The 17760-nt window shown below is 40.6% G+C and overlaps 1 protein-coding gene across 2 annotated transcripts in view; it reads left to right on the top strand.

The window, feature by feature from the left end:
• Positions 1-17760, top strand: part of adam12b (ADAM metallopeptidase domain 12b) — an 83907-nt gene that overhangs the window by 37441 nt on the left and 28706 nt on the right. The window contains exons 5-11 of one of the 2 annotated variants that reach the window (XM_073481891.1): positions 391-467; positions 1670-1859; positions 2923-2988; positions 3771-3842; positions 4245-4414; positions 5929-6013; positions 8230-8378. In XM_073481891.1, the coding sequence (XP_073337992.1) occupies positions 391-467; positions 1670-1859; positions 2923-2988; positions 3771-3842; positions 4245-4414; positions 5929-6013; positions 8230-8378 (809 nt within the window). Of the gene's footprint in view, positions 1-390; positions 468-1647; positions 1860-2922; positions 2989-3770; positions 3843-4244; positions 4415-5928; positions 6014-8229; positions 8379-17760 lie in introns of both variants that reach the window. The other variant, XM_073481892.1, reaches the window with a different exon arrangement.

Genomic DNA, 17760 nt, shown 5'->3' with positions numbered 1-17760 from the left:
TTTTCCTTCTACTAGACCACTCTGGTGGAATAAGGAAGGAAAAACAAGTATCTTATTTCTGTCACCTCCCATCCGTGTCAGTTTTCCTGTTTCTTCCTTCAAGTGCGTAGGTTGCATTCATTTCAAAAAGGTCTGTTTGTGTGAAGGACAGAAATTACTGTTGTAATTCTAAAAGAACACAACTCAGGACAGCATCAGCACAGTCCTGCTGTATCTCGTCCTCTTTTGCTCTTTTGATGTCACATAAGAGCAGTGACAAAGCAGCTCTTGTTTTTTTGAATATAATACATTTTTAATTACATTACCCAGTGGGTGAAGCTTTCTTTGCATAAAATGTTTTATCTACAGTATGTAAAGGCTTTTGTCAAATTAACAATTTATCTCTTTTAGAACAACTGCTACTACCATGGGGAAGTTGATGCGCATCCCAACTCTGATGTCACCCTCAGCACCTGCTCGGGCCTTCGGTAAGAAACATAAACATCATTTCGTATTCAAGCAGCATCTCAACACTGCCCTTTAAGTGCTATTTGCCACCGCAATGTTTATATTTACGTAAGTCAGTCTGCACAGCAGCCCATCGCTCTTAAGCCCCTTAAGCGTGCTGTCAGTAAGTTTGTGTGTGACTCGCAGGAATAGAAGAAAATGTCACACCTCATTGTCTTCGTCCACAGAGGCATTCAGTAAATATCTGCACTTGTTTTGGCAGTAATTGGCGTCTTGCTGTTGCTAATGACCAACCACAACTGGAGGATTTGAGCAACAGCAAAAAAGTCCAAACATACACGATGTCATCTTCCGCTTAATTAAACAACGAGGAAACATTGTTCCACAGATAATGTTTATTTTTCATCAGCACAATAACAGCTACAAAGAACATTCAAGTTGAAAGGAGACATATTCTGCTCATTTTCATGTTCATAACTTTATTTTGGGTCACTACTAGAATAGGTTTACATGCTTTGGAGCTCAAAAAACACATCAGTTTTCCTGTGCTGCAGCACTGTATTCCCCCTCTGTCTGAAACGCTCTGTTTTAGCTCCTGTCTCTTTAAGGTCTGCTCTGATCGGTCAGTTAGCACACGCCTGAGCCAGAATAGCTAACAACAGCAGAGCAGCTGTGGTAAATCAATTCTTCTGTGCCAAACTAGCTGCTAGGCATAGATTATGCAAATGTGTGACATGGTGACGTAGTGTGATATCAAGAAGTCACGGAATCAAAGACGGGGCTACTGATGAGGCGTTTCAGGAGCAGTGTTTTCTGTGGGAGAGAGGAGCTTCTGTTGGTGTGGACATTGACCTGTTCAATTTTCTTTTACACGCACAGGAATCTATAGAACACACTGAAGGAAAGGACAAAAACAAAGTATAATAGGTATTATATAAATATTATTGATCTGAAATGGGAGATATGAACACAAGTACACATTAAAAAGGCTGATTTGAATGCGCTTTTGTGCATAAAGCCATGAGGCGTTTTAACCCTAACAAGGCTGGGGTTTAGAAAATCTGTGTTGCTTGGCCCCTTTGCAAAAACTAAAAAGTTACATAGTTTCATTTGGCCTTTTTTTAAAAATGGGCATCAGAGCCACATTCAATCAAATCCTGTATTTGAGAGATTGGTCACGCTTTGAAGCTTTGTTTTCAGACTTGCGCTGCTGTCTCTGCAGAGGCTTCATCGCACTTGAAAACAAGACATTCATCATTGAGCCGGTGCCTGGTCATGACAACGGTACCCACGTCATCTACCGAGTGGAAGAACTCAGACTGACCCCTGGAGACTGTGGCCACGGTTTCAACATGTCCTCTGTTGCCCCTGAAAACCACATCAAAAACCCTTTCCAATCCTTCCACACAAGGGTGAGATTAGTTTGTTGTTTTCTTTTATTGCAAAGCTCCTATCAGAGTCTTTGGGTATCACAGTTCAGAGCTATATTGTCATCAATTTGAGTATTTTTTTTTTCATATTTAATTGTAATTTCTAAAGGGTAAGGGTATCATTCAGTCGATGAAAGATTAATGGGCGTTTGACCAAAGATCAGCATATTTGGCAAGCCAGTCAGTTTGGACAGGTTCCCAGAGGGTGTTGCCTTGGGCTTGACACATTTTATCTGCACTTAGAGCCCAAAGTCGGGGGCACATGCAGGTTTGGCCAATCATTTACATAGAGCAGGTGCAGCATCCATCTGCCACTATTCCCCAGCATTAAAACCTCCATTTTAGTCAGGAAAAGAAACTTACCACTGTACAGTACTTAATGACCCCTGAGTAATATCTGGGCCCAGCGTTTTTAGAAGATCATCAGTTCCACTTTAACAGATGGGACATTGGTGCAAAAGATCACTGACTGAGGCTGCACGACCCAGAATGCCTTTCTGTGATGTCCTGGCATATCTAAGTTAAATAATGCTAATAATTACATGAGATAAAATAGCAGGTGGCTTAGTTGCAGCCTTCACTTAAAAAAAGCTAGTTCAACAAACAGCTGGTGTAGCTATTTCTAAATGTAACAAAAATTCTCCTACCACCACGTTGACATTTTTGGGAAACTTGCTTATTTCCTTTTTCTTAACCAAGATTTTGATGAAACAATTGATACGTTTCCCATATTTGTGTGCTGAAAGGAGCTGCAGCAAGCAATCCATTAGCTTCACTAGTAGGAAGACTGGAAATGGGGAAACAGCTAGCCAAGCTATTTCCAAATGAAACAAAATTAGTCTATCACCACGTCTAATTCTCACCAATGAGCACATTAAATCTCGTTTGTGTAATCATTACAAAACCATAGGTGTAAAAAAGACAAGCTGTGGTTTTACGGGGGTTATGTGATTTTAGAAAGTCACTGCACCCAGCCAGGAAATAGTCAGATATATAACTTAAGTTTTTTTTTTTTTTACATCCAACATCTCTGCTTTTTCTCCAGCATAAAAGGCATGCTCAGAAGACAACCAAGTACGTGGAGCTGATCATTGTTGCAGACAACAGAGAGGTAATGCACCTTTCTTGCTTCCATTCACAAATACAGTGTCTGAACCACAGAAACAAACACACTGAAAGCACAGCAACCCTTCATGGTAAAAGTAGGGGAAAAAAAGCATGGTAAGCCATAGTAACAGTAGAGCAGGTCCTGCTGGGCCTGCAGAATTAGGTCAGTGTGCAACAAGCAGTGTGGTCTTGTGGCAGAGGCTCCGTTTTGACAGGAAGTGCTGAACGATTCCCTAGCGGACCAGAAAGGAAACCGGAAAAAGCCGTGTGGATACAGAGGAGTCTCCCGTAAGCACTGACGAGCTCATTGTGGGGTTTCCTCCTGGCGGCCCTCTGCCAATGCCAGGACCTGAATGGAAAGGAAAGGAAATAAAAAAAAGAATAAGGGATCAAGTATGTTGTCAGGCTCAGATTTGATGAGCAGCACCAAACACAGGTGGATGCACAGTAGGGTGAAAATAGAGGGTTTGACTTTGCTGCAGTTTGGATCCAAGGCATTGCAGGCTGTCAGATCTGCCAATATACCTGCTCCCTGCGGCCGTGCCATTTGTCTCTCTAACACTGGGAGATTTTTCTAGATCCAGATGGTCACAGCTTGACAAGCTGCCGAACACACAGTAAAACGTATTGCCGTTGTGGGTGTTCTTTGTTGTTTCATGCCTTTCAGTTCTGAAAAGGAATGTAACTGCAGTGTCGTTTATGTCTTTATGCAACACAATTACTTGTGCTTATTGTTGTTTAACTTTTCCCATTTCTACAACTATTTACATGCAATTTTGTTTTCAGTTTCAGAAACAGGGGAGGGATGTGGAGAAGGTGAAACAGAGACTGGCAGAGATAGCCAATTACGTGGACAAGGTAAAACATCCTCTCCCCTTTGCACAGGAGGGATAAATCACTTTTTTAAAATAGAAATATTGCTGGCAGCAGAGATTAATGGGATGACTGTGTGATATATTAATGTCCTACTAAAACAGCTGCTTTTAGTCTGTCTAAAACCTCTGCCAGTGCTGCTGATCCATTGAAAGCAGATACAGACGGTAGATGGATTTGCATAAGGAAGGCATGGATAGAGACATGGAAAAGACATCTGATCATGTCAGAAACATGAGGAGAGGATTCAGTGTTGTCATAATGAAATGTATTGTAATTCAGTGAATCAAGCAACCAAAGAAAAGGCCACATAAGCGTCTCACACGTATGTTTGAAGGTCTTTTGATCATTCATGTATTCTAAGATATATAAATCTCCTGGCTTCAGTTCTACAGGGCTCTGGACATCCGGGTGGCCCTGGTGGGTTTGGAGGTGTGGAGTGACTCTGATAAATGTCCCATCACCCAAGATCCCTTCACAACCCTGCACGAGTTCCTAGACTGGAGGAAAGTCAAACTGCTGCCACAGAAACCTCACGACAATGCTCAGCTCATAAGGTGAAAATTTAATTTTACTGAAGAAACTCAGCCCAGAAATCAACAAACACATGTTCATATTGGTGAACGAAAACAGATCAGGGCAGCTAGCTACAAAATTGCTTATATTTTACAAAAGTGCTCACCATTTTCCAGGATACCATGGATTTTACACTGATTTCCTACCCAGTAATCCATTAATGTTGTCATGCTTCTGTAAGATGACATTTCTTATTATGCTGGAATTAACTAAAAATATGATGTTAACTGGATGTTTATTTATCTTTTATTTGGATCCCTTTTGCTGTCATGTTGGCCACAACTAATCTTCCTGGGGTCCAAATCTACAGTATAATCACCAAGTGTTTGCCCTTACACCACATTCAGTAAATAAAACTGTGGCAGTGTCACCAGTTTTCTTCTTTCTTTTTTTTTTACAATGACAATAAAACATGACAATAACAATAAAAAATAATGCATCTAATAACTCCGGTACTTCCAGAATATAATATATATTAGAGATGCAGCGAAAGAAAATTAGTTGCCAACTATTTTGATAATTGATTAATCTTTAAATAATTTTTACACAACATTTGCTGGTATAAGCTTCTTAAATGTAAAGACTTGCTGTTTTTCTTTGTTTTGGACTGTTGGTTAGACAAAAGAAGCAATTTGAAGATGTCACAATGAAATGAACATTTTTCACGATTTATAGACTAAAAGATTAATCGTGAAAATAATCAGCAGATCAATTACCTCCGCTAAGGAGTTTTCACTTATGTCTGCTTGTTGTTTGGTCGGCTGGTTTGTCAGCAGGATTACAAAAAAAGTACTGGAAGGATTTCCACAAGTCAAGTCAGTTTTATTTATATAGCCCAAAATCACTATCACATTGCCTAGGTGGGCTTCACAATCTGTACAGTGAAAAGACATCCTCTGTCCTTAGGCCCTCGATACGACCAACCCTCCATCCAGAACCTTGATGGAGGATGTGTCTCTGGCAAAGTTAGACTCAAATAGCTTTTAGTGTGGATTCGGATAAATGCACAGATCCAGGAATTTTTTTTTATCACTTTCTTTTACGTGGCAATATAGGGTGCTTTTTCAACATTTTCATCAATTTCTCAGGGAATAACCCATGGATCTTGATTTAAAAAATCAGCCATATTTAGGTGGCTGGTATCTATGAGTGAGTACAAAAGGGGACTGTTGAGCCTCGGTGGAAGTGTGCGCTCCGCGATTCTAGTTGAGAATGAAAGTAATTGTTAGTTGCAGTCCTAATATGTAATTATATTATTAATGTGGACAATATAGTTGTTTTTTAAGCTAATCTAAACAAAATAATGCATTAATGTCTGAACCTGGTAGGAAATTAATCTAAACCTCATTAATGCTTTGGAAAACCTGCTGCAATAATGAATTCAGACTTTGTGGTTAACAGGCTAAAGCATGCACAACTATTAGATCTTTTTCACTTTTCACTTCTGCAGTCTTTATCTCCTCCTCACCTAACATCTGTCCTCTGCTCTTCACAGCGGCGTATACTTCCAGGGCACCACCATTGGCATGGCGCCCATCATGAGCATGTGCACAGCTGAGCAGTCTGGAGGCATTGTCATGGTGAGTATAAAGCCTTCTCTCTGCTCCCACTGTGCCTCCACCCTCGTCTTCCTCTGTGCAGCCTGATTGTATCAGCGTGAACATTGTTCCGATTCTGTCAGCTAACACAATCCAGATGTGATTTACACTGAAAAGGTGTTCTTTGTTTGCTGGAAGCACATTTAAAGACAGGTCTGGCAGGAAGTCGTGCTTTTAAACATAATGATATTTGTGCTGGCACTCCCTCAACATTCATATTCTCATCATTACCAGAAACACCCATTCGCACAAAGGAATATGTATAGATATACTCTCAGAAAGATTGCACTGCAGATATGCACACCTTCAAAGGTCATTTGAAGTCTTGCAGCCATTCAATCAGGCTTTCCTGTGACATCTCTGAAAGGGTTGGTGGGGCATGGGGCTAAATCAAAGGCCACAGCATGTAAACCAAACCACATTTACATTTTTATGAGCTGTGATAAATTGTTTATGCCACACATTTGAATCAAAATACTTTTTTTTTTTACACACAACTGTGCATCACCCCAGGTACACGAAATTATTGCACATAGTAAATTAGCTGCCTGTTGGGCTGCTCTGCCTGCTGTAGCACTTGACACCCATGCCAAATCACAAAGTGGTTATCAGCCCAATGCCGTTACGCCTAAGCCCAGATGTGCATCCCCCATTAATAGAAATGTTTTCTGCTGGCCGTGGCTGGAGTGAGGCTTCCCCAGATGTTTGTCTTCCCCATTACTTACAGATGGCAGATGGTTTGGACCGAGATTAAAGGGCCATGTAACCAGTTAGAGGGCGGCCACATGACATGAACCATTTCTCAAACCGTGCACTACCATGTGTGTTAATCAGCCTCAATTCTCTATTTGGTCCACATGTTCTTTCAATTTACTTGTCGAAATGTTATTTATTTTTTCGAGTAAACGCACACGGGTCTTCATATGTGAGTGGTTGGGTTTAAACTGTGACAGCAAACTGTATCTCCTTTTTTTTTATAAGGCACTCTTGTCTGGGAGTTATTTTCTCACATGGCTGGAAATGATATCAGAAAGACTATCAGAGCGTTTCTGGAAACCAACACTATCAAATTCTCACCATCACAACAATGGCTTATAGCTGCTTCAAAGTAATGACTGTGGCTTCCAAGAGTTTCATCCATTTCTGCTGACTCTGATATTACACTCTTTTGTGAGGAAGCACTCAACTATAAACTGCACACACACACACACAGAGACACACTCACTGATGAACGTGACAGAAGGCAGAGGAAAGTTTTCCCATCTTTCTTGTTAAAAGGCGGGGTGCAGCGCCCCATGATGCTGCTCTGTAATCAGAGCAGAAAATAGATCAACCCTTGACATATGACCCCGCCTTTACAGGACGCATGTGATTTTCTCATGTACATGGCACAGAGCATTTGAAGACCACAGTAGGATAAACAGTAGCCACATGGGTGAGTTCTGTCTCAGGGGTCTCAAGATTTGAAATGCTGAATCATGCTCCTTGTTCAGAGTTCTGATACAAGCATCTTTGGGGGGAAGGGCTGTTATGTATCAATCAGCTTTGTTAAATATGTAGACACATGCCAACAATAATGAGCATTTTTCTATCATGCTCGAACTGGGCTGCACTTAGGCTGGCATCCATAAGTTGGCAGAGTTGTTCTGCCGTTCATGTCTATCTGTTTGTCCCTTTTCCAGTCTCATCTTGGCATACATTTTATCTACTGCATTGACTTCATTTCTCAATGACCCTCCAGACTCCCTCTCAACCCGTCTGTCTACAAATTTAGGTGAAACTGAAACTTCCACCTGTCTCTCGTCATTCTCTGTCTCTATCTGCCTCAGGAAGGGCAGTTGTCGCGCTTATCAATGCAGCGGCGGCTCACCCAGCAGTAGATTTCGGAGCTTACTGCAGTAGCTCCACTAGCAGTGGGTATGATTGGGTCTGTGGGGGTAATGGAATGGCAGACGAATTCAGGCCTCCATGAGGAGAAAGAGTAATAGAAGAAGGATGAGGGGGCAGATCGCACAGTTACAGAACTGTTTTAGGAATCTGCAGCTTAAAAATGGTCTTCTAGGACATTTGCATTTTTTTTGCATGGCTTGGTTCTTACCAAGTGGCTTTGATTGAATTTTATGCATGGCCAAACGTAAAGGATTACACATAATTAACATGTTCTCATATTCTGGGATGCCCTTTTTTTCCCACCACAGGATCACTCTGAGAACCCACTGGGTGCAGCTGTGACTTTGGCACACGAGCTGGGACACAATTTTGGTATGAACCATGACACCCCGGAGCGCGGCTGTGGCTGCAGGATGACTGTTGATCGTGGGGGCTGCATCATGACCCCCTCCACAGGGTGAGATTTCTTTTTAATTCAAAACTGTAAAAGTTAAGACGAATGCTGCTGGACTGGTTGAGGCAGCTGTAATTGTATTGAAATTCAAATTAAATCTCCACTGTACTGTCATTACATAATTCTGCAGTTTTAGCCTGATTTGATTGTTGTTTTTCCTTCATTTCAGTTTGTGCTCTGCTCCAATTAAATCTTTGCTGGGCACAATGTTGGCAAACTTTAAAATATAAGCTCAGTCAAAGGTTTAAAATTGGGACTTGAGGCTGTTTCTCTCTGGTGTTGGCAACTGATTTAGAGCCATTGAAGAATTAAAGTCTTGTTTCACACAGCTATGAGATTAAAATTTATATCAGCTTAACTTTTCTGAGCGAATTAGCAACTTCTTTTTCTCCTGAAGAGCCAAAAAAATTGATTAAGCTTCACTACAGCTGTTCAGTTTGGATCATTTTCATTCGTACATGATGCTCCATTGTTTATATGTTGTTGTATGAGCAGAGGCTCAAACACACACACACATGCACACACACTCACACATATAAACACACCTAGACACTTTGGCCAGAGACTAAAGCAGCTGCTCTAGTATTCTACTCGTGTTGCCTGGGTCGCTGAGATAACACTGCTGCTGCAAGTGATGGACTCTGTGGCTGTTAGTAAACAGCAAGCAGATAAGGTGAACCCAGAGCGCAATACCAGATTTCACCCTTGGTCCGGTGCCAGTCTGGTTTGTCTGATGGTGAGTCCCGCAAGCTGCAGATGAATGTTGTCAGGATGGATTTCCTGACACTGTGAAGAAGACGGAGACAAAAGGCTGAGAGACACTGTTACTATTGTGATTACTGCTCACACAGACCTACCCACAGCACACATACCAACATCAACCATAGTCTAAGCATTAAATCATGCACAATAATGGGTATTTCTCCAGTTTTGAGATAGCAAGAAAGGATGCCAACTCTCTGGTTACACCCTCCAGTCAGTGTTTATGAGATGGTGGTGCAGTGTGTTTCCATTTTCAAGTCGTCAAGCAAGCAGTGCAGAAGGCCACAGCTATAGACTGTCAGATGGTTGGGATCAAAAACTGTGACACATACACTTGCAAGTGTATGTCCAAAAAATCCTCCAACCACAGACGGGACCAAAACATACGACTGTGGGTGGATCACACCCACATCTTGAGAAATTCTCAAAAGTTTAGCCATCCTTTTGTTGGTGGTCCAGTAGAGCCTGTAAAGAACTTTAAACTGTAGTAGCCTTTATGAGGAGTGAAATACATAACAGCTGCAACTAATGATTATTTTCATTGTCTGTTAATCTGCCAATTAGTTTCTCAATTAACCGATTCATTTTTGGTCTATAAAATGTCAGTGTTTCTCAAAACCCAACATATCTATTTTCTTGAAAAAAATACTCACATGACAAAGTGACAGTTAATAGTTAATAGAGATAATAGCGATTATTTTAATAGTTCACAACTAATCGATTAATCAATCAATACCTAGCCCGATGAATCGATGTACACCTATCAGCAACAACATTAAAACCACTGACATTTCAAGTGAAATACATCTCGTTGCAATGCAATGTGATGCTGGGAAACCTTGGGTCCTGGCATTAATGTGGCTCCCACTTGGCACACACCACTTTACCAAAGAGACCAAGTACACCCCCTCATGGCAACAGCACTATCAGATGGCAGCAACTAGGTTTTGGATAATTTAGAAACTGTGTCGTCGAGCTATAGAAGGACCAATGGCCAAGAGATTTCTGATACCTGGAAGTCAAGCTCCTCTTCCCATTATGTCTTATGTGTTCTGTGGTAGGAGGATGCAGCTGCATTGATGAAAGACACAGTAACACAAGAGAGGAAATTATTAATTAGGTGGACAAACAGATGCGACCAGACCCGATGTTTAGGAATGTATATACAGGTATATACAGTTGTTTGCAGTGCAGCGGTAAATTCAGAGTTACATTTACAAAGTGATAAAAAAATCCAGGGTGCTGAGCGAGTTTAGAGCAGGTACATTAGAATTTGGGATAATACTGTCACTAGTAGTCTTGACACCAAACACTGACATTAAAAGTAGATAATAGCGTCAGTTATATTCAGAAACAACAGAGACACAGTGTTAGCTTGAGGGTACATCCTTCAGAAAAGCCACAAAAACTGCTAAAAATGCATAAATAATATAATTTACTGTGTACTTGTCCCAGAAAAACTTGAGTGACCTTTTACTGTACAAATATAAAAGAGGGAGGTGGGGGCTGGCTGTCAAAAACTGTGCTTGTTTGTGCAGCCGCTGGCAACAGTGAGCTCATCCTGCTGTTCTCATACTACATTTATTTCAGAGAAAAAAAGTATAATGCGCACTGAACACCACTGAATTTATGCAGTGTAGTTTTTAGAAATGCACTCAGCGTTGACAACACGGCGACTATTTAAGCTCGTCACCAGCCAAAGATATCTAATGATGTCATGCAGACACTTTAGAAAAATGACTGCATGATATAAATGGGTCAGAATGAGTCACGGTATTATTGAATTCTTTAATAGGTTAATGAAGCACAGTGGCTCCTTTTCAGCACCCTCTGCTACATAATTATGAGATTAAACACATTAATAGTTGAGGGGGGTGATCGGTGACCTTTCATGCTGAAACTCGCGCCTCTGTTTGTTAAGTAAAGGGTGCAGGATAAATCCATACACAGTGGTACGGTGACATTTTGCCTGGCAATATTGTGTTGATGCACTGACTCCCGAGTATCAATATTTCCTGATTTAATTATTGGTATTCCAATTGAATACAACATTTAATGGAGTTTATTGATTTTCGTGATGGTGTCGGTCAGTCAAAACACCATAGTCACTGCAACAAAACATAAGTGAGATGAACACAGTGGAATTGGTAGATAATACATGATGTTAGGTACACTTGTACAATCTAATGCAGTCCAATATAACAACCCTGCTATTAGCTCACAAGATTGAGTTTTTAATACTGTAGTTGCAGGAACCAATATTTTTATACTACCAGTGGATTAATCAACATTTCTGTGAAGGTGTGAGTGTTGTCCAGCCAGCTCATTTTCAGCTGCAGTCCTATTATAGACCATGAGTCGATGGACAGTTTTAGCGTCTTTTAGGTCATTATTTTGGTTTTATGGTCCATACCTTGTTGTTGTGGTTCTATCTCCCCGCTCTCATCAACCCTACCTGGCAGGAGCAGGCAGCTGTTTTCAGTAAAAACACTAAAAGTTAGCGACTAGCTCGTGAACATAGTGAAGCATTAAGCTGCTAATTAGACAGATATTTCCCTCAGGAGTTGGTGGAGACCAAAAACACAGCCAAAAGAAGAGTGGATATTGTACTTCTATACATCAGGTAGCCAGAATTCGACTCCAAGTGTTTGCTAATGTTGCCCCATAACTGCTAGATGTGTTAATAGGCAATATTTTTTGCTAACATGTGCATCATCATCAATGTTAACATCTAATTCCACTGCTACTAAGTGCCCAAAAAACTTGAATTAAACCCACATTATGTTCTTCCCTGGACTGACTCTGTTTTAATGTCTGACATAAAGGGTGAGAGATCAGCTGTGTTGTCTAGACAATATTGTTGTTTAGATTAAATCAGTTGTGCTGTGTCACTCATAGTCTGAAATTTGTCATGGGAAACATTTTGCCAGAGTTTCTGAGCCTGCTTGAAAGATGAAAATTATGAACTTGCCCAAGTTCAAGCTTAGCTTAGCCAGTTATCTCCCAAATTGAATTTCCTGAACTATCAGCCTGAATTCACAGTTTCCTGTTGACAAAAGCAAGACTTTCACAAACCAATCTAGAACTCATTTCCCCCATCACAGATCTGGTTTATTTTTTATATATATTAGCATCCTCCTTTGACCCTCAGCAGAGATGCCTTCAGCATCTTAAACACGTTGTAAAGCAGTGTAGCTCATTTGACTGTGTGCTTGGGATACTCTCAGCTTAGACTTGCTAATGGAGGAGAGGACAGGCTGCATCTAAATGATGTGATTATCAGTGACGCTGCCAGCTGTAATCAGGGCCAGGGCACACAGAGAGAGATCCGCAGAGAGGTGCTTTATGCCTGGATAGACAGGCAGAGCGAGGAAGCAGTGCTTTTATTTGCCTTTTATCTCCCTCAGTGGTAGAGCAGGAAGAGAAACACAGAGAGATAGAGGTGAGAGGGAGACACAAACAGGAAAAAGATGACAATGAAGGAATTATTTGGCGACACATTGACATCTATGACGGGCATGTGAGCCATGAAGGCTGGCCCAAGAGATTTGTGTTATGACAATAAGTGAGAGGATGTACATGGACATTTGAAGTGTGGATGTCTTTTAGAAGTTGAGTTCAGAGTTGCATCATAGGAATGTGGGGAGAAAGCTCAAAAGCACTTTCCTATGTCTATATGTGCAGAAAGATGAAGCTCAGCAGGTAGCTGTGGCTGGACTTTGAGGCCAAGAGGTGAATTCTTTGTCAACACAATATGAGGTAGCTGCGACTCTTGTTATTTTCTTGTCGAAATGACAGAGTGCATGTGAGGTGAGAAGGTGCAGAATGTCATTATCTGAAGACATTCTGCCGAGGAGAGGAGGGACAGACCTGGTTAGGTTTCTGGTGGGTAAATGTTTGCAATAAATTCAGCTTGTGTTTTGCTTTTTTTCCTGGTATTTAATCACCGTAGGCTTCTGCCAGTGTTGCGGCCTAACATTTCCCAAAAGGTCAGACATGTCTCTCCTGCTTAGTGCGGACTAAATGCATGTCAGTCTGTTGAGCAGCTTAGAGAGCAGCAGAGACAGCTTCATGTCAGTCAGAGAGTCCACAAATAGACGAGCCCTTCAAAGCCCCCATGTGATCAATCCCTTTACTAGGGATGGGTTAAATGCAAAAAAACAATTTCACTACTTTTGACTGCGTATGATTGTTTGGGACAACTAAAGATTCTTCTTTTTCTTTTTCTTCTTCTTCTTCTTCTTCTTCTTCTTCTTCTGTTTCTTCTTCTTCTTCTTCTTCTATTATTTAACATGTTAACACTGAGTCAAGTTATCTGCAACATTTTTATGCTGTAAGTAGTTACTAACCTCATGCACCAGATCGTTTCTTACACAGAACCATCTCAGAAGTTGTCCTTGAGAACTGTCTGGTAAAAGACAGAAAATTAAAAAAGAAAATAGTTGGTAGTCTATTGGATGAACCATCTATCTATCATTAACCAATCAGATCGTCGAACCATGTGATGTAGTAGGATGGCCAGTCGGGAGAACAGCATTTTTGTCTATAGAGAAAAGCCTTCCCTGCTCTTCTTTGCTCTTCTTTTAATGAAGAAAAACTCTCCACCATTGTTGTTTTTCAAGCAAACAGTCACTTCTTGCTGTTGTCTTGCCTCCATGGTCGTCTAAATCAGGGCCGCAAATGCCAGTAGTTCCTTACAGGACGCTGATTGGTCCGAACCACCTTGGTTCGGACACAAGCACATAACTTGAAGTCTGGCAAGATGGATTCTTGCCGAATCTTGTGATCTCACATGTTCTTGAGATTTTGCAACTCCTTTACCTCTTTCCACCATGATGTCCATTAACTTTCTAATGCTGAACAATTACAAAACTGAAGTGACGGTGTTTATGCACCAAGGTAGAGGATTTATGTAAGTCAGACTTTATCCTCTTAGGATTTGCAGTGCACCCTTGAGGCCACAAATCTGGGAGTAATCTCTGATTCGGACTACATATTTAAGCACTATCACCAAATCAGCTATCATTTCAATCAGGAGTATTGCCAAGATCAGATCATTTTTTTCATTCAGTGACCCACAGACTTTCATTCTTGCTTTTGTCTCCAGCCATATAGATTGCCCTAAGTCATTATTTGCCAGCTTTCCAAGGAAATGAAAAACTTGCTTCCAATTTGTACAAAATACCAAAGCTAGGGTTCAGACAGGTTACCTCTGTGTCCTCAACAAATTTTTATCAAATGAAGTTTTCTTTTGTTTTAGACTCTTGTATGTACTTATTCTTAAGATTTTTGCCTTTTACCTTTTTCTTGACTGCATAAAACTTATTCCAATTCATAACTGCACTGTGTATTTTCTGTTTTTATGTCTGTGAAGCACTTTGTTAATGCATTTTTGAAAAGTGCCAAAGAAATAGGTTTTTTTTTTATTTTTCACCATTTATTATAATCCAGATTGACATTTCCTCTGCCTCTGAACCCACCCACCTCACGTTAGATGACATCATAAGGGGTTATTTCTTTTTAAGTTCAGAAGTTCAGACTTCAGAAACCCTGCCTGACAAACTGGAGGTGTCGGGTAAAATGTAGGATTCAATGTATTTGGAGCTTGAACCAAGTTAGGGACACAAGTGTAAGACATCTCAACCTTTGCTACTTTGAATTTGACCATTCTTTTCCGAATCTGTCTCTCATGAGTCTCCCAACTCAATGGAAACACTGGTGAAAACATGTGTTCCTCATTGGGTCATCTAAGCATTGTGTGACTGAACACTGTTAAGTCGGGTTATAGTTAGCAGTACCTAAAAAACATAATTTCATGCTTTGTTTGATGTTGTGTATTCTTTGAAAGCTTTGTGTCTAGCTCGCCCTGTACTTACCTGAGCAGATGGTATGTGTCATCAGAAAATATAAAAGGAGCCTCACTGGTTTATAGTAGCAGTAGAGTTGGTGGTAGCTTGCTGTGAGGCTGCTTACAATCCTGCTTTCCTCAACATCCCCTTTAAAGTTGTTTACTGCCAAAGTATACTTATTGTCCTTTGTAAGAGAAATAAGGACTACAGTTGTAACCATGAATGTATAAGCAGCTCAGACAACAGGTGGTTAAACCAAGTAATTGGTGGAGTTTTCAACGTCTGTGTAGATTTTTTCAACTATGAAGCTGTTTTTCTGTGGTGTGTCCCTGACCTGCTGATTCTGATTTCAGCCCATTCTTATTATCTTTCTATGAACTATAATTGACAGTGTACACAAACATTTGTATGTTCATAATAAAACATAGGGCATATTAAATAACGTTTATATTATCTCCAATATTACACCAGGCTGCAGGACCCTTTCTCTCGCTCACTCAAACAAATATCAAAATAAAGTGCTCTTTTAGTGAACAGATCTTTTTTTTTTTTTTTACAAATAAAATCCAACTGAAAATTGCATTAGATCCAACGTTATCTAACATTTCACTGTTAGTGCCTGTTAGTGAAATGGTGTAAGTGAATTCAAGTCACCCCTGATAAGCATTTTTGCAGTTTATACTAACATCCGGGACTCTTATTTTGAAGACACTCATGCTGAGCTGAAATGAAGCGAGTGTGCATAAATTAGGTAAAAATTTAGTTTCTTTCTTTCAATTCAGGCTGACGGCCCCAGTTGAGGGGCGAGTGTGTCAATTTGACGGTCACAGAATCCAATATGTCTGACACTGATCGAGTGAAAACCAGCAGATTCTCTATTTAGTGGCTTGGTGCATCTCTACCTGTTATGCATGTGTTATGTATTTTTGCCAGTGGTTTCACACTATTTCACGGGCTTCATGTGGAGGTAATGTGCCAAGATATGCTGCAGTGTGCCAATAAAGACAATGGAGACGACTGCAGGCTAGTACACAATTTGAATGCATTTTATGAGGAAGAAAATACATTCAATAGATTTGTTTTAGCTGAAATATGCACTGGGGGAGTAACACTGAATGAAAACAAACTCCACAGGGCACCTTTAACCAAATCCCCCCTCACTGAAAATCAACAGACATGGGAGGGTTTAAATACCTGTTTTTTCTGCCCCTTAAAACATTACTTAATGAAAATGGCAGCAGTTGAAATGCTCTATTAGAGTCAATAACGTTGGATGTTTTCTTCCCTCTCTGTGATGGCAGCTTCACTAACTGAGCATACGCTTGACAATCAGTATCACAGATGTGTTAGACTGTATGACGTTGATGAGATTATCTTTCAATAGTGTGTGCTATTCACAATGTGAATCAAACATTACTCACAGACAGAAATGAGCTGACTAGTTACAGTTTTGTGTAACTATTGTGCACAGACAAATTAGTTCCACCTCAGCAGACTACACCTGGAGAGGGTGCGGAGCTTTGTGCTAATATTATCCAGGGAAACCTACACTCTCTGCTCGGATAATTTCCTGGACAGCAGAGCAGTCGTGTGGTCTCAGCTGTGATAATACACACCTTCAGTGTGGGTCTACTGCAGACTGACATCTATACATTTGAGCTGTTCCTACATTATATAATGCAGATTTATAGAGTGTCTTTCTGTGGGTAAACTGTGATTTGTGAATTGTTGACTTTATGGCTTTTCATTTTTTAGTTTTCTCTGGCATCTTCTCACTGCTTTGAAGTGGGCAAGACTCAAATCCAGTCAAATCACACCCACACAGTCCTGATTAAGTAAACTGGCAGATTTTTGTAGCGTTAAAGTCTTGATCGATGATACATAAGGATGTTTTTTCCACAACATTATCTTTGATTTTTGCGTAGTAAGTCATGGATATTTAATGTCAGAGAGAAATCAAGTGTCTAGTTGTACTCAAACATTCTCCATACCATCCACAGTCAGCGTCTGCATGTCACACAAAGTGAACAGTAATGTAATGTTGTCTTTTCTTGTTCGTATAAATTAGTTTGCGTCCTCCCTCTGACAGCTACAGACATTCAGCTGATGGCACAAAGGCACTTTGAAAGCACCACAACATATTCTGTCCTTCATGATGCATTTGTGCTCATCTGCGTCCGGACAGTAAACTCCTGTGGTGCTTCAGCTCATTCCCATTAACAACTGCACCTGGCATTAGGTGATGGAGAAGTTAGATATTCTCGAAGCATCTCTTGACACTCCGTGAGGCTGACACTGCATCTGTTGCCAGAATGGAGTCAGCACCTGTTAACTCGAGGGATGTCAGCTGCAAATTAGCAGCTCAATTATCAAAGCCCTGTTCATACACAATCAATGGCCATATTGGACATCAGTCGACAGAAGACCATTTAGGATGTTTTTTTGGCTCCTGCTACGACTGCTTGAGGTGCCCTCTATATTGAACAGTGAAGCTTACAAGTGACAGAGCACGTCTTGATTGCTCACTTTTAGAGAACTGTGTTTGATTGGCTATAAAGGTGATTTCACCTATTCAAAATCCAATCAGTACAGTTGTATTACCTTATGACCTTTTTATGAGTCAGCTTCACTCAAATTTGGCAGATATTTAGTGGTACGTATCGTTCTGATTTTACATCATGAAATCGATTGAGAGGGCTGTACTTTAAACTCTGTGACCACTTTATTAAGTACACCTGCACAATCTAATGCAGTCGAACACAACTGTTCTGCCA

This window comes from Pagrus major, chromosome 15, assembly GCF_040436345.1.
Source record: "Pagrus major chromosome 15, Pma_NU_1.0".
Lineage (NCBI taxonomy): Eukaryota > Metazoa > Chordata > Actinopteri > Spariformes > Sparidae > Pagrus > Pagrus major.
This window is presented reverse-complemented; position numbering and strand designations above follow the sequence as displayed.